Source organism: Cryptotermes secundus, unplaced genomic scaffold (assembly GCF_002891405.2).
Source record: "Cryptotermes secundus unplaced genomic scaffold, Csec_1.0 scaffold1729, whole genome shotgun sequence".
Taxonomy (NCBI): Eukaryota; Metazoa; Arthropoda; class Insecta; order Blattodea; family Kalotermitidae; genus Cryptotermes; species Cryptotermes secundus.
Window position 1 is genome coordinate 49,055 of NW_019733345.1, and position 24,861 is coordinate 73,915.

Genomic DNA, 24,861 nt, shown 5'->3' on the forward strand with positions numbered 1-24,861 from the left:
TTTACCCCCGGGGGAAAAGCCTCCGGTACCTATTGGACAGGAGGCTGGGTTGACCCCAGAGGCGGTCTGGACGACGTGGAGAAGAAAAAATTCTTTACCTTACCGGGACTCGAACTCCGACTCCTCGGTCGTCCAACCCGTAGCCAGTCGCTGTACTGACTGCGCTATCCTGGCTCCCCACATAAAAGATAAATGGGTGGAAATAAAGCATCACGCCATGAGGACGTATGGCGGTGTGGAGGTACAGCTACACGTATATCAATATCGTCATTATGTGTAAGTGGGCGGTTATATTCAGGCCACGGCAGCTTTATCCTAGGGAAAGACTTGAGTAAGAGGTCGGATTGGCCCCTGAGGATGTCTCGACGCTGTGGAGAAGAGACAGCACAAATGAGAAACACAAAGTGGGACCTCAAAGCTTGTAGAAGTGGGTCAGGAAAAAGAAATTGTCAGAATGGTGAAGCAGGCAGACAAATGAAGGCACATCCTGAACGGGTAATAAGTATGCAACGCTGCTCACTATCAGCAAGACGTAACGGTAATTGTGAACCAACCGGTTAAATGCTACTAATCCGTGGGAATTAAACGCGAAGCGCTTAAATAAACCAGAACCTTCCAGATTCATTTGAATTCCTAATATCACAATAGACGCTTGCGTCGTCGCTTTTCCTGCACCACCGATGCCTGGCGTCTCGCTGCTCGCTCGCTTCAAGCAGCTCCATTCAGTCAGTACCCGTCGCCAGGTTGACCCGAATAGACGCCGTGTCTCGTGTTACCAGTAACGCCGTCAGCTCGACACCGCGCCGCAACGCCCGCCAAATAAGTGGCCCTCACAGACAGACAGGTGTCAAAGTGTCACGCTGCTCTGTCTGGGAAACTCGTTCGCGTTTGTAATAATCACGCAGTATGAATTTTAAATAGTTTTGGAAAGTGCAATGTTTACAAGGAACTAACACGTATACTTACGCAATGTAACTTCCGAACTGACACAAAAAAGAACATTTCCAGCAACGGCTGCCTCAACTTCTGCAGGATTAAGAGTGAGTGTTTCTGCAACACGCATCACAAATGCGTCACGAATTTCTAGAACTCAACGAGGAAGTGCTTCTTTGTGTACTGCTCTCTTAATGCATGAACTTTTACACCTTCTTTCCAAATGTTGCCCGTGTTGCAATGGAACTTCATGTAAATAAAGTGAAACATAATTAAAGGGAACCAGCAGCTTCACTGACGCTCTTGAACCCAGTAGTTACCGAATTTCGCCAACACAGCATACCAATGGGTTTCCTATGGGAATAGTAAGTGACTGCTTCCCTATTATCCGATTTGTCTCTGTAATGGAGAATAGTATATGTTTCCTGTGAGGTAGGGACTTACATTTTTAAACGTTATTTATATTAATTTCAGGCTTCAAACAGTGAGATCGGGCGTATTAAGGCGGCATGCGACTGTGAACCAAGAACGCCGAGTTCATGAGTTCATTACTTGGGCAGGCAAGTTGAACTTGACTGGCAACTTGACTGAAGCAGTTAATGTGAAAGACAGTGAAATTTGGGGGTCCCAGGACAAAGAGTGAAAACATTATTTCTTGGTGCTATGAAGCCTAAGTGTCACAAGCAACATGACGGAAACAATAAATTTAAAATGTGTTAATAATCAGGCTCTTATTTGAAATTAATCGAGTTCAACACAAGAGACAACGCTACACGTACGTGCCAAGAGGTTCAGTGAATTTCAGAAAAACTGTGTTTCGTGTACGAACTGAGACCACGCGATATGGTGTGTCAAGTCGCGTTAGGCGATTCTATTTGCAAGTGTGACTGAGGCACGCGTTGACTTATTTACACTGAAGTTGTGTGCTAATGTTACACAGTAATAGCAATTACAGATAAAATCTACATGAAGTTAACATCACAAGTTCTAAGAACAAAATTTAAACACACGATTTGACGTGCTGAATGCAGTCTCATGTAATTATTCTCAGAACAGTTTGACCTGAACTTCAGAGCAGATTATCTCATCCCGTAAAAAAACGCTCAGTAATTTTCTTCTTGTCAGTGAATGTGACGTGAGTTCAAAAAGCCAGTCTGTTCAGATCAGAGTGACGCCTTGTCACGAATATAATAAATAAAATAAAACTTTAAAAAGATTTCGAGATTTAATAGTAATAAATGTTTGTGTCACGAAATAAAATTCACGGAAGGTCAAATAAGAAAGATTTACTGTTTTACAGACATTTAATTAACATCTGCCACTTCCCTGTTGAAACAGAACTAATTAGCACTGAACCGATATTCTGTATAACGTACAGTGGACCATAAAAATATTAATTTATATTAAACTGAACTTTTTGAACAATTAACTCTAGAAGTGTACCTGTGATGCAGGGACTAAGGAAATGTAGTTTCCTTAAAGTCCCCAATCCGCACCAGACTCCGTCAATACATCGCGATATAATTAATCTAAACCAGTTTTTGTATTAGAGAGTTCCATTAGAACTTCAATCTGGCAAATGACGCGAAAAGATAATAAACTTTAGGGATTTTTAAGTGTCTTCAAAAGTTTGATTGACAATTATGTCGATAAACTAGTACGGAAGTGTCTCGTAATCAGAGATTCATGTTTGTGCTTGGACTAGAATCTGACAGTTGGCTTAGATAAGGGGGTTCTAACGAACAGGTACCCGACACAGTGTCGGATAATTTTTCCGTTTACAAATAATGAAATATTTTTACTTCCCGTAAACAACAGTATAATGGTTTACCCACCATACGACATATATAGTAAAGAAAAGTAAATTTCCAGCAACAGGACTGAAACTGAGATCAACGTATTACGATATCAAGACTGAAAGTAACTTAAGCTCTCTGTTCGTGCGACTGATGTAAAGTTTCCGCGCATTTTAGCGGAGGAAAGCTTAAAAGCTTCCATGAAGCTGTAAATACAGACTGAGCTGCATCTGAAGACAGTTCAAGTGAATTTTATTAAGGAAATACATCTACTCTTACACTCAGAGTCCCGCGGTTTCACGCTCTTGTAAGCTTCTGCGTGTGACTAAGAAAGACTACAATTTACAGCCCGCAATAATTTAGAGCAATGATCGCTGTAGGACTGATGACGAACTGAGCCGTAAAGGAATCCAATTAATGTGCAAGCCAACCACAGAAGAGCGGCTGTTTCAAAATTTGAATGAGAACTACTGCACGCAGAGCGTTGTTGAAATGCCTGACTGGGTGTGATTTGCAAGCTGCTCGACCGATACTAACGACTGCATACCGTCGCGCAAGGCGCGTTCCGGCAAACATAGCTCTAGCGAATGAAGTCGCATTGTTCTGGCTCCATCGCGAATAAAACGACAAGGAAAAAATGTGACAAGATCAATTACGGAGCTGATACCCTGCAAACAGCAGCGGAGAACTACTGAGCAAGAAGTTAGATGGAAATATATTCTTCCATCGCTCAACCATAGAGAAAAACTGTACAATTATTGCCAGATCAATAAATCAAATTAAGTTTCAGTTATCTTCCAAATTCACAAATACTTTAATGGTGACATCACTACTGTCTGGAATGTTAGCGTCAAAAAAAAAATTAAAGAAAATGTGAATCAACAAACAATCCGACAGAACATTATATTATAAATTAAATATAATGTTATTAACATTATAATGTAATTTAATTTAATTAGAATTATTCGGTTGTATTTCTACACTGTAACCTCAACACAATTTACTATTAATTCCCTTATTTCTCATTTGCTACTGACGTTCTGTACAACGTTTTGGTGTCGCGCTGTTTTCTGTTGCAAATTCTAACGTTCAAACAAGAGAAGAGACGTTGGTTGAAGGAGCAGGCAACAAACAAGCGTTTAACCTACTTCCTCTATCAACACACGCGTTTCATTACGTCGCTGTCCTACATTTCCACAAACGTTACCAATTGAAACATCTGACTTGCCAATCGCATTGCAAAAACAATTCCTGTCCGTTTGTATATTACTTTCTCATGACAAGAGCGAAGTCACAAGACGTGCCACTCATTGCTGTCACGTGGCAATGTGAAACGCAAGTCAGAAGTTAAAGGAATGTTAGTGAACTGAATATTGCCAATGTCCCGGGAAGTGTCATCAACCTGTGGACCAAAGTAGAGGTGCAATTTCTAGCGAGCCCTTTTCTGATATCGTTACCATTCGCGATTCTTTGTTGGGCGTAGGGATATGTGCGGAGAGTTGTCTCACAACTTCTCGCAACTGCACATAGACAGCGCTGCCATCGCGTGTTCATAGTGCCAGTCCTCAAGATGGCCGACAGTACGACAATCCATCCACCTCCAGGGGCTGGCATCCCAGCCCTACGCTACAGAACCTGCCTAAACGCGACCGGCAACATCAGCATAGCTTTCTGCCTCAACGAGACCAACTTCGACGAGGAGCCGTTTCAGGAGTCACTGCATCTCATACAGAAAGTAGTGGCCGTTGTGGTGCCCCTGCTGTTCGGCCTCATCGTGTTGGTAGGACTGATCGGTAATGCTCTGGTAAGTACAGGCTGCGGGCCTCACGATTCTTCCAACTTTTTGTTGGTTCCGAACTATGCAGCTGTTTTGTTTTGTTTGTGTTTAATGACGGGATTATTTGTGAATAATCAATTGTAAACTATGTGGAATGAAGTTGTCGTGTCTACTTTAGGTACTATCTGGGTGTTTGGTTCGAGTGACTGAGGAAGAGTAGATAAACTCTAAGTCAGGATAGCAGGTAGCCGGGAGAGATCTGAACCCGGAACCTCCAGATCATAGCGTCTATAACACAGACGGCAGTGCGGTGCACTTCCAGTGGCGCCTTCAAGAGGTGGAACCTGTAAAGCTGGCCACGGATGGCAGGTGGTAGCAATTTTACGGAAACGGAAAAATCGTGTTAATTCACAAAAGCCCGCTCAACCCTCTTCACTTTTCCCACCTGCTACCCCCCGCACCTTGTCCACCTTCTTGCTCTTCATAATATATTTCTGTCCTATACTTTAACCTTTCTGGGGTACACACTAGTGTAGTTGGTTGAGATCGAAAGATCGCGGGTTCGATTTCCGAAGAGGTCACTGGATTTTTTAGTTAATCTAATCCTTCCAGCCACACTATGGCCCTGGGATCGACTCAGCCTCTAACAGAAATGAGCACCAGGAATCTTCCTGGGGGGTAAAGGGCGGCCGGCGCGTAAGGCTGACAATATCATCGCCATCTGTGAGCCGACCATCTAGAAAATGTGGGAGCCTCGACGTCTCACAACCCTATGGGCCTCCACGGCCTGTTACAGGAGAGCTTCACTTATTCTCACCGCCATCTGTGAGCCGATTGTCTATAGAATGTGGGAGCCTCGATGTCTCACAAGCCTATGGGCCTCCACGGCCTGTTACAAGGATATCTTTAGTTAACATCACCGCCATCTGTGAGCCGATTGTCTAGAAAACGTGGGAGCCTCGACATCTGACAACACTCATGGGCCTCCATGGTCTGTTAGAGGGATAGTTTTACCTTTTACCTCTCTGCGTTGGCCACACGGAAGAATGCTCTGTATTGTGTGCAATTCCGCACTCTATTTGTCCCCTGTGCAAACCTGTCAAACATCCTTTCAATACTGTCCATCTGCTATCGAGAGCAAACACACCAAGCGGTATATTCGCGTGTTAGTCAGCGTACCACGTACCACCGTGTTTCCAAGTACCGTTCACATTCTCCCGTATGTACGGGGGCAGACGCGAAGAACATCAGAAAGCAAAACACGGTGGCAAAATAACAAACCACAATGCCTGAATTGGTAAGGTTAAAGTGCAACACTGGCAGGTTTCATTAATATTTCTGTATATGACAAATCACTTGAAAGACTGACGCGTAGATGGCAGGATATTATTAAGAATTATATTAAATATTGGAGTGGGTGTAGACTTGATTAATCTGGATTAGGATGGGGGTCCTGTGGCGTGCTATTTTGAATATGGTAATGAACTTTCAGGTTCTATGAAATTTCTTCACTGGCTCAGTGGCTATTTGTTTGTAAAGAAGGCAAAACCAAAGAAGGGGAACACCCGTTATCTAATAGGAACAAGATCTGGTACCGTATACAGAACACAATAGAACAATATTCAAATGTAATGAAACACAAGAGTTATAATGAAATTTATATTTATGACCACTATTATGGATCCACATTAGTAACACAATTCGAGTTAGTACATTTAATTGGGTCACGCCATAGCTCAAGAGGTTAGTCGCTGGCTTCCCACCGCGGCGGCCTGGGTTCGAGCCCGGGTCTGGTCAAGTAGGATTTGTGATGGACAAAGTGGCGCTGGGGCAGGTTTTCTCCGAGTACTTTGGTTTCCCCTGCCAATCTTCATTCCACCAATTGCTCCACAATCATTTTCACCTATAATCTGGGGCTGGTACAATAGGCCAGAAGTGGCCGCAGTACAAGGGACTTAGTCCCACCCCACTAGCAATAAAAAAAATGTAAATTTCATGAAATTTTTCTTGATGATGATCCAGTTGGATCGAAATATGCAGCAAATATATATAATAAACGAATATTGGTTTACTCATTACGAATTTGTTGTGGTGGAGTTAATTACTTGTGACGGAAGCAATTTAATCTGACCATATGCTGAGAAACCTGTCTGTCGATGCACAGCCACTTCATGGCACTAAGCCCAATGCTTAATTGATTTAGCCCGGTCCAGTCCTTTTCACTTCGACCCACCTCCCTTGCTGTTATCATATTCGTCAGTGTTTCCGCTATCATAAACATAATTCAGTTACTGTGCATATCTATGTAACTTCTCGACCAAGTGAGAGATCCAAGCTTACAAAATCCTAAGTAGACTTAACGATGGATTCGAGGATCTCACAGCGCACGTGTTGGCGTATAGTCCGGTAGAATTTCACAGACATTTCGAAGGAACCTAGTACCTACATCTTAAGTTTCGAAACAACAAACAACCAGAAAGCATGGCCTCGCTTCGTTGTCTCGTTCACTCTTGTACCCTCAGGACTGAGACAGCATGTTCCTCAGAAACGTCGGTGAGCTTATACAAGACTATACGGCATCACATTCCCAGGCTACCTTATTTTGATCGACGTTTTCTGTTCACAGTAACGAAAAAACGCTGTCTCCCTTTACTAAGAGATTTCGAACATCACCGTAAATTGACCATTTAGTGCTTAGTGAATGCATGAAGAGCACAAGAGGTCAGTACAAGCGCTTTTACACGTGGAAACGGCCAATCAGGCAGGCAACTCATCACATAAACGCTTAATCCTCTTACCCATAGATTTCCAGCTTATCACTGACCGGCTGAAATGTTCCTAAAAGGGGAGGTAAATGCACAGCTGGGGGGAAATTAATTCCCAAGTTCCAGCAGTACAACACAGTTCGTAAGGCTGCGAACTCAAAATTATATCTATCTACCCACCCATCTACCTGTCTATGCATCTATCTCTCTATCTATGGCTCTACGGTCCTTTTGTTGGACCTTGGCCGATTTTTCAATTTCTTAATCCTACACTCAGTCGGTAGGACTCCTTGCACGGGGGATCAGTCCGTTGCAAGACCACTATCTACACGCAGAACAACACAAACACAGAATAAACGTATACAGACATCCATGCCTTGATTGGGATTCGAACTAACGACCCCAGCGTCCGAGCGAGCGAAGCCAGTCCATGCCTCAGACCGCGCGGCAGCCGAGTAACACGGCTCAGAGAGCTACTCAAAAGCAACACGGCACCTCGCAGCCACAGCGCTTTACCGGGCCGGCTCGAGTGAAGCGAGCAACAGAGGAGGATACTACTGAAGACGCATCAGAGCAACTGGCAGTTAATTAAAGCGCGGTATGCCGGCTGGATTTCGTTTGCTTCGGGTAAATTAACCCAATTTCGTTGTACGACACACTATAAATTCGCGACGAAATTACGTTTGTTTTCCACGGAACTCCAGTGATGGCACTGAAGGAGATTCTGCAGTCTCGACCCCACATAATGAATGCTGGAACTGCACTCGAGTGCAGTTGTTACATTCGTGTCTGCTGCTACAGAACTGCTTCAGTTTTCAGCGATATGCTCCCGAGAAGTGTCAACACGACATTTACATTCTGTCCGCAAGACGCGCCTTCCCGCTAAGGAGGAATGTACTACAAGGAACAGAGATCTTGTTGCTCAAACAGCCAGTCTCTCTCTCTCTGTATACAATTTCAGCTATACGTTTGGGGCACGCGGTGGCGTAATTGGTTGAGGCATTATGCTACAAGCCAGATTGTCGCGGGTTCGATTCCCGATGACGTCATTGCATTCTGCAATTGACCTAATCCTTCCAGCTTCACTATGGCCCTGGGATCGACTTAGCCTCTAACAGAAATGAGTACCGGGAGTCTTCCTGGGGGATAAAGGGGGGCTGGTAACTTCACCGCCATCTATGAGCCGAGAGTCTAGAAAATGTGGGAGCCTCGACGTCTAACAATCCTATGGGCCTTCACGGCCCGTTACAGGGATAACTTTACTTAACCTCACCGCTATCTGTGAGCCAATTGTGTAGAAAATATGGGAGCCTCGACGTCTCAGAACCCTATGCGCCTCCACGGCGTGTTAGAGGGATAGCTCTATTTAACCTCACCGCCATCTGTGAGCCGATTTTGTAGAAAATATGGGAGCCTCGACGTCTCAGAACCCTATGCGCCTCCACGGCGTGTTACAGGGATAGCTTTACCTTTGTGTGGAAACATTCTAACTGATAATAAACAGACGTGGAATGCGCTGTGCAGAATTACGTGGCTGGAAGCTAAATCTGTTATTTTACGTGTGCTAAAAATATTTTCATAACATGTACAGAAAAATAAACACGGCACAGCTCAAGTATGCATGCATAATTATATACACTGACTGGTCCGTGTTTTGCAATTAAACTTGTGTGCTGCATCGCCGACACGCCCTTGGCGCATGTCACAGGCAATCATATCTAACTGAGCTACGTAATGTGGCCCGTCTAACCAATAAGTGAAATGCAAAAATGGCTGTGACGATGTTGCAACTAACTGCACTTACTCTAGCACTTCCCGAATTTGTTCGTCGTTCGGTATTTAAAAAAGAACGCAGCTTTTCGGAAAATGAATCTGTTTCCATCGTCAGGTCAAAAGTCGGGATGCACGTACTGGACCTAGTAGTGACTGAGAATAACTCTTCCTAACAAACTCAACTGAGACCCGAAGATGGAAACAGGTAAAGTTTTCGAATCACTTGGTTTTATTCGGAATACCAGATGATGAAATATGCTCAGAAACACAGCGAAACTAACAAGCAGCAAGGCCGCGCCATAGCTCAAGCGGTTAGTCGCTGGCTTCCCACCGCGGCGGCTCGGGTTCGATCCCGGGTCTGCTCAAGTGGGATTTTTGGTGGACAAAGTGGCGCTGGGGCTGGTATAACAGGCCAGAAGTGGCCGCAGTACAAGGGACTTGTCCCACCCCACTAGCAATAAAAAAAGCGGCAAACTAAACAACTAATTACTAACAATCTAATCTGACAGCCAGCTAAACTAACTACATACCTGTCTAACTAATCCACTAATTGACTTTCTGGAGAGCGTCTCTTCAGAGTTCATAATGCTATAACTTTGCCGAGGAATTGATCATTTTTCGTCGAACCCGAAAGTTCATTTCCATATTCACAACAGCCCGCCATCGGACTCTATCCCGAACTTGCTTAATTAAGTTCAAACACTCACTCTATTTCAGTAAGATGTTTTTAATATTATCCTTCTTTCTACTATTTCCACTCTCTAAGTTTAGATGTCCATGTTTTCGTGATGATTTGGACGTAGGTGGCCCAAGGAGCAGAGAGCCGGGGACATGTGTGTCAGCAGGCAAGGCATATCAAATGCTACAAGCAAGACTGTAAACATGCGTTAAAATTCATCAACCTCTCAAAGAAGAGTGGACCGATCAGTTAATGCTGTTTAGGGGGCGAAGAAAAACGCTGTTTATTTCGAGAATCCTACGAAACCCTCTGTGGACAAAATGTAGAGGATTTCACTGTTCAACTGGATGGTACAAACAGGTACGAGTACAATTCAGTTTCGTGGGTTCAATCGGAGGGAGAATTCGAACAGGATCCATAACCCGCGGTTACAGTCCATCACGCGCTCCTCCCGGCAAACCAGTTTGCGTTACAGGATAAACAAACACAGGAAAATGGAACACTCTGGAGCGGAAATCTATGAAGAGTGCATAAGATATCGTCACTCTGGCCGTCTGAGGTTTCGGAGAGTCTCTGACATTCGCGCTCCTGTTGCTCACTGTCTCATGAAACTAGATCAGGCGTCTTGACAGCGGCGTTCATGTCGCCACTGCCGCGGAGGAGAGCTTAGATTTCCTGCTGCGCATCTGGCAGGTTCCAGGATCCAAACCCGGTCCGGGTACCGCATATTCTGTCTTCCATGGTTTTACGCAGTCCCTCCCAACCAAGTTTCCGTTCGACGCTCTGCAGCCTGGTCCACTGACGTCATTATGAGGAGTACTATAGCCCGTATGGGGTAAGCGGTAACGTAGTTGGTTGCGGAACTATGTTACAAGGCAGAAGGTGCCTGTATCACTTCCTCAGTCCGGATTCCGGGAGAGCTCTTTGTGCCCGTATCACTTCCTCAGTCTAAACTCCTGAAGAGTTCCTTGTGCCTGTATCACTTCCTCAGTCCAGAATCCGGGAGAATTTCTTGTGCCTGTATCACTTCCTCAGTCCGGACTCCGGGAGAGTTTCTTGTGCCTGTATCACTACCTCAGTCCAAACTCCGGGAGAGCGCCTTGTGCCCGTATCACTTCCTCAGTCCAAACTCCGGGAGAGTTCCTTGTGCCCGTATCACTTCCTCAGTCCAGAATCCGGGAGAATTTCTTGTGCCTGTATCACTTCCTCAGTCCGGACTCCGGGAGAGTTTCTTGTGCCTGTATCACTACCTCATAATAGTCCAGGGCCGCACTTCAAAATAGAAATATGCATCCTCAGTCTAAACTCCTGAAGAGTTCCTTGTGCCTGTATCACTTCCTCAGTCCAGAATCCGGGAGAATTTCTTGTGCCTGTATCACTTCCTCAGTCCAAACTCCGGGAGAATTTCTTGTACCTGTATCACTTCCTCAGTCCGGACTCCGGGAGAGTTTAATTAAACACTACGCCGCTGCTTCGTTTCACATTCCTCCTCCACCCACAGGGTGCGATTATGTGACTTCTCACGGAGTCACGTCCTGGAAGACTCATCTCCCATGTTCATAACTATCCTGTCATTTGAAGCACGCTCTTCGTAAATGTCGTTAAGTGAACGAAGAATGGAAATGATTGAGACTCAGAACTACAATTTTGCTCCATTTTGCCTATTAAGAGAAACAATAGTAGTCCTAATAGCCTACTGTGCATTTAATTTCAACATAAACTGAAGTGTGAACACATGTGGTACAGAACGTCGCGAGACGAGGTCGCGTAACTGACAGCTGTAATTTCATGAAACTGACTTGATGTTCAGAAGTACAAAGGCGCGCGTATAACAGACATTTGTCAGGTGCAAGTACAATAAACTGCAGTAGACACTTGTCTGGGAGGGGGACCAATGCGTGGGCGCATGTTCGCAGCGAAAAGTTGCAAAGATGCGTCCAATTTCTTCGCACTCTCTGCCTGTCCGCGTGTTAACAACCGGAAAACTGCCGAAAATATTTCAATTAAATTTAACACTGGGGCGTTGCACTGACATCTGTCAACAAAATACAACTGTGTTGAAAATCGGATAACAATAACGGACAGTTCACATGAAGACGTGCTCGCATTTCTATGCGTAAACTCACCAAATGTTTACCGGAGCGAAAAATGTTTCGACCAGAAGTTGCAGAGGAAACTCAAACAGATATTTTATGTCCAATACTTTTCTTTGGAAACGTCTTACAGATATCGAGTTAATTACAGTTTTTTTGTGTGTATTATGGTTTACTTTGGAACCGGAATAGCGTAGTCAGTATAGCGATTGGCTACGGCCTGATTCACTGAGGGGAAGAGTTGGAGTCCCGGCAGGGTCAAGAATTTTCTATTCTCTAAGCCGTGAGACCGGCTATGACGCCCACCTAAACTCCCTATCTAATGGGTACCGGAAGTCTTTCCCCGGGGGTAAAGCAGCCGGGGCGTGAAGCTGACCACTCATGTTAAACTATTACCGAGATAAAAAAATATACACCTTCATGGAGTAGTGCTTATGTAGTTAAGCACATAGACAATTTTACCTTTATTATGGTTTACTTTACGATGCTGACAGTAGACATTCTATACTTAGGGCGTCGGATGATAGGATACTAACTAAAGAATGAACTGACAAGGATATGGAAGGAAGCGTTCGTAACTTAAAACTGAGGCACTATCCCGAAATTTTCCTGAGTGTCTGAAGATAACCATGAGGAATACCTCAGGATAGTCGGCGTACAAACCGGACATTACACTTGTTCTCCAAAAGACAAAGACATGCTGAACTCCGGAAACACTGAAGCTCTTTGAAATGGCGTGAGTTAACATCACCTACAGCAGCGAAAAGATTTCAAATGAAACGGAACTGACAGGACTTTTATCTCCCTGAATGTCTTCCTTCAGTGTTCAAACGGACATACTTTTGTGTCATTTTGTTTAGCGTATAACGGTGCCATCTTCCGACAGTTCAGCCAACTGTCGAAACTGCAACTATGAACAAACATAAAGGAACATATGCCTTATTTTACGAGTAGCTTAAAAAGAAACCGGAGCACTGAAGGGGGTTACAGGGAACCACAGGGAATGTTTATTGTCTTGAATACAAAGGAAAGGGAATAATTAACAAATCCATTGTTTGGCTTTCTATTGTGCGAAATGTTCACCTACAGATCCATACAATTCAGTTCCGAGGGAAAGCAAACCTGTAATGAGATACTATGAAGAGTTCCATCTTCTGGGATATGACACGGTGTTGTCTGATATAATTCAATTGAATTTTCATGAGAACATATTTCTTCCACCTTCAGGGACTGTCTCTGCCTGCTGCTTGCTTGCCTAACCTTGCTCTTCCACCCTGAAGATGAAGGCATTATGTTCATACAAATCATCGGTGAACTTCAACAGGATTACACGGCGTCACATCCCACTAGCCACCGCTGTGAAAACCTCAGAGCCGATTGCTCTAGAACAGTCATGTCAAACTCAACTTGTACAGAGGGCCACCTCAGCCCTATAAATAATAGTCCAGGGCCGCACTTCAAAATAGAAATATGCATTAGATTTTGAGACAAGGAAATTTAATTCTATTTATTACTAGCTGTACCCGGCCACGCGTTGCTGTGGCAGATCGAGTGAATTGCTTCCGCTCCGTGAGTACGACGACCTAAGTTTGATCTTCTGCGAGCCATTATTTGGATGAATTAAAGCAGATCGATTGCATTGAAGAAGAAGAAAGAAAGTTATAACAAAAACATATAAAACTGCAAAACATTAAAAGGAAAGAACACGAACTGGAAAAGAGAGAAACAAAAAAAAAATACTAACGAAATATTGCAATTCAAACGCAGATCAATCGACACAGCTCACTCCCACCGCCAATTGCACTGAAAAATAAGGAGAACAGTTAAGAAAACGAAATGAAAAACTATGAAAAATAAACTATACTCACGAAATAAACGACGTTTACACGTTACAGTATATTAATATTGAGTACAATTAATATTTTAACGACCAACCAACCTGTCACAGGTGTGACATACGAGTATGTCACACATGATTTTAGCATCATAAAGTCTTAAAATACATTTTTAGTGAGTGACATATTCTTGATGTCTTTTAAATTGTTGCATTAGTTACGTGTACTTTGATAATAAGAATATGTCGCGTGCTACCTATGTAACGTTGTTGTGGTCACGTGTCTCCTATTCAGTGCGACAAATAACTTCCACATACGTCCCGGATTCAGTGAATAAGTTATTGAACGCCCACTTTTACACCAGCGAGTACAATTAGTATCACGTCCAGTATCACCAAAAAACTCCTCGGAGCCGGACTGTTATAACTTGGTTTCGGACGCAATAGAGGGCACTTTCGCCCAAGGTTCGATTTCATGTGTTCTGTGCTCGTTGCCACGGTTATTCCTAGGCAAGGATCTGTTGGTATTCGATGGACGACAGAACACCCCGTAGAAGTGTTTGGTTTCATCCGTTGTTACGCAACGGAACCTCTTATCCTCTCATCTCCGGGGAAACGCGTTTGTTGTTTCGGCAATTCCTATGCAATGGCCCACTGTTATTGCGTTTCCATGGAAGTATACTTTCCGGTTTCATCCGTTGTTACGCAACGGAACCTCTTATCCTATGCAACTCTTCTAGCGTTACTATGGAAACGACTGCTGCATTCGGAACATGTGACAGGTTTTTACCTGTTTTACCTGTCACAGGTGTGAGATCTATATAGTATATAAAAAACGCGCGTATTCGAATGCAACGTTGTATCAAAATTTCAAAGCAATCGGTGAAGAACTTTCGGAGATCTTCGATCAGAGACAAACGAACATTAAATTTTTATTTATATAGATTTAGGAATAATTTCAATATAATTACCTAAAGTCACACATCTTACAGTTTTAAAAAGCAAGAGAATGCCATATTTGACAAGTATCAAACAGCTTTTCAATATGTAAAAAGAGAGATTACACAAGAAATCATGATTTATTTTATCCGTCTTCTAGTGCATACATTCATCTATCCCCTCTTCTCACTCGCACTACATGTTTCGGCACAAAAGTGCCATCTTCAGGTGCTGATCCAATCCACGACAAACTAGTTCATTGCATGCCTTGTCTATACATACTAAAATAACTAAAATATATATTTATCTTATATACTGATAAATGTTAAGTGTTAAAATATTAAAATTGTACAGGATATTTCATTCCTACGTCGTGTTTCATTACGCGAGTCACGTTTATCATCTTCTGTTGGAGCACTCTTCCACTATCGTGTATTGTGCTCTGTGTTGCGTCTTGCTCCTGTGACTGCGTGTGTTATATAAACGTGACTCGCGTAATGAAACACGACGTAGGAATGAAATATCCTGTACAATTTTAATATTTTAACACTTAACATTTATCAGTATATAAGATAAATATATATTTTAGTTATTTTAGTATGTATAGACAAGGCATGCAATGAACTAGTTTGTCGTGGATTGGATCAGCACCTGAAGATGGCACTTTTGTGCCGAAACATGTAGTGCGAGTGAGAAGAGGGGATAGATGAATGTATGCACTAGAAGACGGATAAAATAAATCATGGACTTAAATCAGTGCAACAGGGCGCTAAAATATAACATTAACAAGAGATCATGTTAGAAATAGCAAAACATTGAATTTCCTGCAGCCTGCTAATTTATGTCTGCCTGAGACTTCTTGTCTTCTGGTCTCTTGGAAAATTGTCTTTATAAAAAATATTTCTACTAAAATTTTAATATTGATTTTAATATCAATTAGGTCTAAAAGTTGAGGGGCCGCACTTTGTGGCTATGGGGGCCGCATGTTTGACACGGCTGCTCTAGAATATTCCCCTCGCAGACCAAACAAACATATTTCATGACGATGCTATGCAACTATCGGCTTTAAACATTAGTTTAAATTGGAGGCTACTAGAATCCACAAATGAATGAATTTAGGAAACATACGCGCAAACTAAACAGTACAGGCTAGTCCACTCGCTTTTGTTTCAATATATTGAAACGCGGCCGATTTACTCTACATAAGATGTACAGCTCGGGTTTAATCTGCAATGTCCGCTCGGAATAGTTCTCTATCCGATGACTACTTTGTGAGCTGCGTTCGAGACGTGCGCAGAAACATAAATTTCTTCCAGTGAAGTTCTGCTTATTGCTGCTCGCTTGCAACCGAAACAAGAGAATTTTCGTGATATTTGAAAATATTAAAATTTCATGAAAATCATTTCAGCTGATCTCTAGTTATTACGGAGCACAAATCAACATGATTTAGACAGAAGGTTAATTTATGAACTTTTCTTTGGGAAACGCTCCAAGAAGTGACGAACATGTGAGCCATAGCTATACGTTAAAAGCATTAGGCCGACATTTCGCTAAGATCAATACGTAATCGATGTTTTTGTAACTTACTTACTTACTTACTTACTTACTTACTTACTCATGGAGCTGGGCCCTTCTGGAGGAGCCGCCAATTCTGCAGCTACTCAAGAATTTCCCAGAATTTTATGGAACCCGGAGGTTCATTACCGTGTTCACAAGAGCCCTCCACTGGTCCCTATTCTGAGCCAGATCTATCCAATCCATACCATCCCATCCTATCTCTCTAAGATCCATTCTAATATTGTCCACCCACCTACGCCTTGGTCTTCCCTGTGGTCTCTTTCCTTCTGGCTTTCCCACCAATATCCTATACGCATTCCTCGTCTCCCCCATTCGTGCTACATGCCCTGCCCACCTCATCCTCCTTGACTTGATCAATCTAATTATACTTGGAGAAGAGTACAAGTTATGAAGCTCCTCATCATGCAGTTTTATGTTTTTGTAACAGATGTACCATACTATAACCATTCCGCGACAGCAAATATACCAGTGAGCTAACCTGCTCACAGGACTGTCTCCCCCTGAAATTAGCAGCGCTTATGGGATATGTCTGCCTCATCAGAAGTCCGCAGATTCAGTTTATTTGCCTTCTCATCCTTATCAACATAGCAACATTTTATTAATATTAATTTATATGTATAAATGTAGTTGTAATTATATCTGTTGTACTTGTAGATGTATTTGCATTGTATTCATTGTGTGTAGTGTGTCCTTTGCTATTTGTGTAGTTTTGTGTGCTGTGTTATTTTTGTATTATGTGCGTTATTTGTGTGTTGTGTCTTACTGTAGTACCGCTGTCAGCAGGTAAAAACTCATTTGCAGTTAAAACAAATAATAAACGTGATAAGGTCGGATCAGGAAAAGAATGATGACAAATTTTCCCCCCAACTGCCTGCCTATCAGCCTCAGTCTACAGGTTGTCTGTCGGTCTGTGTTCCTGGCTTACTCTTTATGTAGACTGAGGGGAGGTGCGCAATGAAGGGAGGGTGGGAGGTTAGGCAGCCAAATTCAAATCCCGTCAGCTGTGTTCATGATTTCTCTGACACGACTACAGCCTTCGGGTACGGTCTGCCATTTTAAGTATCTGACATAAACATACTTGAAGCATGCGGTAGCGTAGTTGGTTGAGGCACTATGCTACAAGCCGGAAGGTCGCGGGATCGAATCCCGATTAGGTCATTGGATTTTTTTTTCAATTTACCTAATCCTTCCAGCCGCACTGTGGCCTTGGGGTTGACTCAGCCTCTAACAGAAATGAATACAAGGAATATTCTCGGAATATTCTTAGTGGTAAGGGGCGGCCGACGCGTAGGGCTGACAACCTTGTCGCCATCTGTTAGCCGACTGTCTAGAGAATGTGGGAGCCTCGACGACTCACAACCCTACGGGCCTCCACGGCCTGTTATAGGGATAGCTTTACTTTACTTGACATAAACGTACTTTTTGCAAAGTTATGCAACTTGTATCACGGTCATTTCTTCTAAAACGGGACCAAATATGAATGCCACAAAGATTCCAACTGTTGTACGGACCTCTGTAGACAGGAACGTGCAGCTCGGCGTTGTGATCAGGTCCAGTCGTTTTGCAGAATCGCTGTTGGGTGGGAGGACACTACAAGTTTCTGCTGAGGGACGTACCAGAATCTTATCTCGACCCACATATGGGATATTCTCAAGTTCTCCATGGCTTTCGTAAGTCTCTCCAAGCAAAGATCGAGACAGTACATCAAGTTAGGCCAAGACTGCATCGCTTCAAATTCATTGTTCACTAATCATTCTGCCATTCAACGCTATGTACTCTGAGACTAACAAATGACAGACCCGACCTCTCGTCAGAGAGGGCGCTACACATAGACAGGACAGTAACCTTCATTCAAAAGAAATATCTGGTCATGAGCCCCGGCTGGGGCTCGACACCAAGACCGACAGACTGACTGACCGTCAGTTGTAACATGACCTGACCTGACCTGATGTACTCTGAGCTACTGGCAGCGTAATTAAATAAACAATAAATAGCTTGCACGTGTGGGAACTGCCAAGCTGTTTCTGCAATCCTACTGGTTCACTCTGTCCTTTGAGCGAGCCAATGGGAACTGACTTGTTGTCTTACAGTTCCCTCCTTGTTCCTACAAAATACGAAATTTCGGCAAGCACATTTCTCTGCTTGTTAACTGCTTCACCCTGTTTTCTTATCTGGCTTATTCTCTGAACCGGAAAATGGAGGCGACATGTTCCTCCGAAACGTCGGTTGACTATTCAACGGACAATTATTCAATAGTTTGTATGTTGACAAGGCGACGAGTTACAAAGTAAAGATCCTCTACAGTCTTCTTCTGTCAACTGTCAGCAGACGGAATAAGACTGCACATGCGCACCATCACGCAGTCTCAAGCGATCTCAGTAATAAGCACAGCTAATGCAAGGTTTCATAAAGCTAAGGAAAAGACTTGTAGAAGCATATACAGCAAGCGCGAACGCTCCACGCGCAAGAAACTTTACACTAAATAGTTCAGGAGACGATGAATTCCTCCGCCATAATACTCGAACTGCTCAGTAAGAGATACACTTGTCTCTGTGCTTAATTATTCAAGTACTATTCATGTAAGATATATAAGGGAGCGGACGTAGAGATCCATTATTCCTGTCCTCTGCACTAGATGGAGATGAGTGGTTAGCTTCAAGCCCCGACCGATTTACCCCCCGGGATAAAAAGTCGCCGACATCCAGTGCATAGGATGGAAGGCTTGGTGGGATCTACAACTGGTCTAGAGAAAAATCTTTTGCCTCTGCAGGGAATCGAACCACAGTTCCAAATGCTTCAAAACTGTGCAACAATAGAGCAATGCGTTGCATTCTAGGGCAGTCTAAAAAGTGGCATTTCCTCCGGTCTCTTCCTTAATTCTGTCTAGGAAGTCACGGTTCATTGTTGAATATTTCAGTTCGGAAATACAGCTTCAGTTTGATTACCTCAAAACTCGTAAGATTTAGGGGAAAGCTTATCGGATATAAAGCGTGCTCCATCTTTCTCTAACGCGTCTGTTCGCAACATTTTTCCGATAATTACGTAACCATTCATGCGCAGAGACGGAAGTGGGTCTCCGCGCAAAGCGGAACTTCCTTTCACTTGTTTCACGTAAATAAAAATTGAAATGGCTTGACAATTTTTCGCAAAATTATTCAGTGTAAAAGTTAATGACGCTCAATCTCGTCCTTGTGTACGGACGGACTGACGCTCCTAAGGGCAGCAAATGCTCCGAAAGAGCGCATGATCACACAGATGACAGAGGCAGCCAGGCAGGGAGATCCGAAACAAGGGCATGAGTGTGAGGGGTGGGCCACAAAACCGGCCCTTGCACTGCGACCTTCAATGATCTACTGTGCTTCCCCTGTGGATTAACCCTTTATTAATCCTACGCTTCGAATGAAATGTAGGACTTTATTTTTGTGGGCGTCATAAAAGTCACTTGGTTCCATGAAGAACTGACTCAGGTGGCGAAATTTTAAAGCAAGGGCATGCGACGCCCTGTAGATTCTATATGACACTACAGTCTCATCACCAACCGATCACAAATATCCTTTATTATTCCGGGGTATGGCTGTTTGCCCAGTCAGTACCACACAATACATAAGGTAAAGTGGTTCCTGTACTTAACTCATTAAGCAATACGCCACGAAGGTATATGGGGTAGTGGATGTATAGATCCACATACTCTTGACCTAGGCACTAGTTGGAGATGGGTAGGCAGCTTCTGGGTCCGGGGGGGGGTAAAGCGGCCGGGACGTGAAGCTCATCACACGCCTCCATCTAGTTGCCGAGGTAAATAAAATGTGGATCTATACATCCACTCTCCCATACGCCTTCATGCGTAGTGCTTAATCAGTCAAGAACAGAGACAACTTTAAAAACTTTGAAGAAGGAATAAGGTTTAATTATATACATAGAACTTGAATGAGAGTTCGAGTAGCGCCGAAAACTCCACACCAAATACGCGCGCATCGCTTCAACGTACCGTACACATTGGCAAGAAAAAACTTCATAACATTTTTGGGTGCTCTCAGGTCCGCGGCAGAGAAAGCAAGCGGGCACAAAAGTTACACTTTCATACATGAGCACCCGAAAGTGATAGATCAACTTGTACTGAGTGACTTTTCTTCTAGTTTGTCTTTTTCAATGTACTGCAGGGCGTTTCGGTACTGTGGCCCCTGTTAAATGCAGTAAAAGAAGGTAAAGCTATCCCTTTAAGAGGCCGTTGAGGCTCCCACATTTTCTAGACAATCGGCTCACAGATGGCGGCGAGGTTAAGTAAAGTTATCCCTGTAACAGGCCGTGGAGGCCCATAGGGTTTTGAGATGTCGAGGCTCCCACATTTTGTAAACAATCGGCTAACAGATGGCGGTGATGTTGTCAGCCTTAAGAGCCAAACGCTCTTTACCCCCAGGAATATTCCTGGTACTCATTTTTGTTAGAGGTTGAGTCGATCCCCGGGCCATAGTGCGGCTGGAAAGATTAAGTCAACTGAGATATCCAGTGACCTCATCGGAACCCGCGGTATTTCTGGCTTGTCCCCCCCCCCATTAAATGCTATACATGGGCCAACTAAACTACGTCTAAGTATTTATAATTCATTAGACGAGATGACGGTAGATTTGAATGTAGCAGAGACCGGAAGAATTATATCTTTTTCTACTCATCACATCCTCCGCCGTGAGGACCTCAAGTCATACGAAGAGGAAACTGATTTGAGGTTCTTGCAGCGGTATCTTCTGGTCTTTGGCGCCGTACAGACCTGTAGACAACCTCCATCTTTAGGGTCAACGACTGAGCCAAGCAAGTGACCATTAAGAAAGAAACATAACTCTCTGCTTACCTCTTACCGGTTGGCTGGTTGTTTTCTTGGCTTAATCATCCAACGTGAGGATACACGCAGTTGCGTTCCTCCGAAACGTCGGTAAACTTCGACCAGACTACAGTGAATTACATGTCATAAGCCTGCAGTATCAGTTATGCTTGTTTAGTATCACTCGTCAGTTTAGCAGATAAGCCGCAATTTGGCCCCGTCAGCACGCCACTGCTGACGTCACGGACGGACGGCATTCGCAACGTCTCGGCGCCTGTTCGAGTGTTGTGATCCGGTGTCAAGTGGCTTCAGATTCAGCCGTACCCTTTCCCTAATGCCACCCTAAATCCTCAGTTCCAATGGGAACCACGTACTAATGAAAGCGCTGTGCAGATGCGTCTTAGTGACGGAGCGTCAGTGGGCGTCTAATTCCACGGCGCTGGAGATGTTCTCACCAGCTGCGCTCATTCGGAGTACACAGCGATGGAGTATAAGCACGTTCGTTCAGTGGCGGCCATTGTCTCGCTCCTCGTTTAGGCTTGCACATAACACTTCATCCGAGTTTTGCCAAAATGAAATCATTCTCCTGAGACTGAATTCAGTCCCTATCTCACAAGAAGCACTCCACGTCTCGAACAGTTCTATCTTCCGGGATTTAACGTCGTGTATTCCGATGAAAATGAAAAGACGTTTCGTAGGATCAGGTTTCCTCCGTCTTTATGGTCGAAGAGTAAGCCAAAGAAGAAACCAGCAAGAAAGAAGCAGATAAGCATTAGAGAAGTAAGCGACGCGTTCCTCCGAAACGTAGGTTGTTCTCTAAACTGACTACAGAGCGTTATATCCCAGAAGGTACACCTCTTCATAACCACCGCTGTGAGAACCTCACAGGATACACATTATGTCTCCGCTACAAAGCCCAGCCGGTTAATGTTGTTTAGAGATATAATCGCTGTTTATTGTGAGAACCATACGGAACACACAAACACACTGTGTGGGCAGAATGCAGAGTTCAGTCCGTACCTCGTAGGAAACACATTACGTCTCCGCTACAAAGCCCAGCCGGTTAATGTTGTTTAGAGATATAATCACTGTTTATTGTGAGAACCATACGGAACACACAAACACACTGTGTGGGCAGAATGCAGAGTTCAGTCCGTACCTCGTAGGAAACACATTACGTCTCCGCTACAAAGCCCAGCAGGTTAATGCTGTTTAGGGAAACAGTCGCTGTTCATTGTGAGAACCATACGGAATATACAGATACATTTTTGTGGGTAACATATAAGAGTTCTTGTAATAGCAGGTGGCGCACACAGTTACAACTCCTTTTACAGACGAAGGTGATTATTTATAATACTGTGATAAGCTCACAACCTCAACGTCATCTGTGAGCCGACTGTCTAGAAAATGTGGGATCCTTGACGTGTCACAACCCTATAGGCCTCCACGGCCTGTTACAGGAATAGCTTTACTTAACCTCACCGCCATCTGTGAGCTAACTGTCTGGAAAATGTAGGAGCCTCGACGTATCACAACCCTATGGGCCCCCACGGCCTGTTACAGGAATAGCTTTAGCTTAACTTACCACCATCTGTGAGACGATTGTCCAGAAAATGTGGCAGCCTCGACGTGTCACAACCCTTTGGGCCTCCACGGCCTGTTACACGGATAACTTTAGCTTACCTCACCGCCATCTGTGAGCCTACTGTCTAGAGAAAATGTGGCATCGTCGACGTCTCACACCCCTATGGGCTTCCGCGACATTCTACAGGGATGGTTTTGCTTAACCTCACCACCATCTGTGAGCCAACTGTCTAGAAAAATGTGGGATCCTCGACGTTTCACACCCCTATGGGCTTTCACGGCCTGTTAGAGGGATAGCTTTACCTCTTACCGTTCACACAGAGTAAATTCGGAAATACATGACCATTGACACCAGCCAACTGGACAGTAAAGAGCCGAACAAAAACATCGAATTATCACTAAATAGAGAAAGTATAAATCCGTTGTTTTGTCTTGCTGACGTCTTGTACAGGACAGACCGGGTTCTGATTTTCAAGTTTCGTTCTATTTCCGAAAAGGAACTTATGTGTGGATCTCGGTGTGTTAAGGAGGAATGCGTACCTGACACCTGCTGCCATGTTGGTGGTTCTTGTTTACTGGCTGGTTTATAGGCTTGTCGACACAACTGACTTTCCGAACTTCGGCAGCACCGCTAGGCGACAAGTGTGTGGGGCTCTCCCGCCTACACGAATTTGCGGTTTTCGTCGCGACTTGAAATGATCGCAGTGTGTTTAGCAGTCCGAGAAATCTGTATTTATCTGCTCCGTAACAGAGCTTACCTGTGGGCAAAATATCACGTTTATGACTAAACATTCGGTTAGTAATGACTATTTTCAAGTTTTTAGGTCATGGTGCAAGGGTCGAGAAGGCCCAGCCCTTATACATACATTCAACATTAAACACAATGTAGGATATAAACCCGTTACTATGTAACGATACCAAACAAACAGGTTTCCACGGCAATGAATGAACACGCAACAACAGAGAAACTGTTGTAAGCGGTGTTTTCTGTGACCCGCCTCCTCCACCGTTGCTATGCAACGGCGCGGTAAACGCGGTTCTACAACAACAGGGGGCGAACGAGACGAATTCTGTACGGGAGGTTGTGAAGAAAAGATTTTATTTGTGATATGTGGAGTATGAGACTGTTATAGTTCCTGTGTTAAAGTCCGTTACCAGGAAACGGCTAGTGGATACTGTAATAGACTGAGAACACTAGTCTGTGTGCGTCAGTGATCTTTAATGTGTAGTCACGAGGGTCACCAAACAAAATCCCGTCTATAGTCACCCATATATGTTACAATAATTTGTTGCTGCTTGATAAGACGGTGTTGGAAGGAGGGGTAATTGATGAATATTGATTTGGAAAGGATTTGGTAGGAAGTGGGCGTGGCCTATCCAAGGCACGGTTCAGGTATCTGCCTCCAGATACCGAGGAAAACAACGAAAACTCTCAGTTATGATAGTTCTTTTCGGCCTGAGATTTCAACCCACACTTCCTGTGTGCATTCGATGTAAATGCTGTAGTAATCGTCCCCCATCCGCGAAATATCCCTGCATGGATTACTTCCCAGAGCGGGCTGGCATAGTGACAACGGTCTACACTTATATTCGGGAGGTGCTAGGTTCGAATCTCGAATGAGACACCAGGATCACTACGCGGGTTTTCTGACTCCTTCCACACAAATACCGAGATAACACCTCCATTCCTAGGCCCACTGGGGCTGTAGTGCCAAGGAAAAAAAAACCTCAATTAGGGCTCCAGATAACCAGGTTTCTTCCACATCATTTTAAACTCATAAGTCATATTGACAATCTTGATGCTGACGGCGGTATAAAGCAACCCACAAAAAGAAATGAACCGTTTCATACCCGGACTGTAACCAGCCAGGATTTCAGGAGAGGGGAGGGGGAAGTTCATTTACCTGTTGTTTGGGGGGATACACACTCACTAACCGCTCGAGGCAGGTTATTAGTACATAGTCAAATAGACAGCGACACGGCGTACTGGGTTTTACAATGACTGTAATGTAACAAGGTAAAACTTATACATTCAACAATGGCAAAAAAAATATATATAAAAATGGATAACTGAACAAAGAAATATCAACTGTGAATATCAAGAAATACATAACAAAACAGACCATGACCTACTCCGGCCATCCAGGTCAATGCCATCATCAGGGCCACCGCCAAATTAGCTCACCAGAAAAAAAAATAATAATCATAATAATACTCACAAATTTCCCATATATATCTAGATATGTAACAGTCCGCAGTGATTTCAGTCCGCAAGCGAACTATACCGACCGAGC

At 43.8% G+C, this 24,861-nt stretch overlaps 1 protein-coding gene across 1 annotated transcript in view; it reads left to right on the forward strand.

The window, feature by feature from the left end:
- Positions 1 to 1,842: 1,842 nt before the first annotated feature.
- LOC111868126 (allatostatin-A receptor) overlaps positions 1,843 to 24,861 on the forward strand; it is a 47,484-nt gene continuing 24,465 nt past the window's right edge. Inside the window, exon 1 of the mRNA XM_023858534.2 lies at positions 1,843 to 4,533. Coding sequence (XP_023714302.1) covers positions 4,300 to 4,533 — 234 coding nt within the window. The 5' untranslated portion in view covers positions 1,843 to 4,299. The remainder of the gene's footprint in view (positions 4,534 to 24,861) is intronic.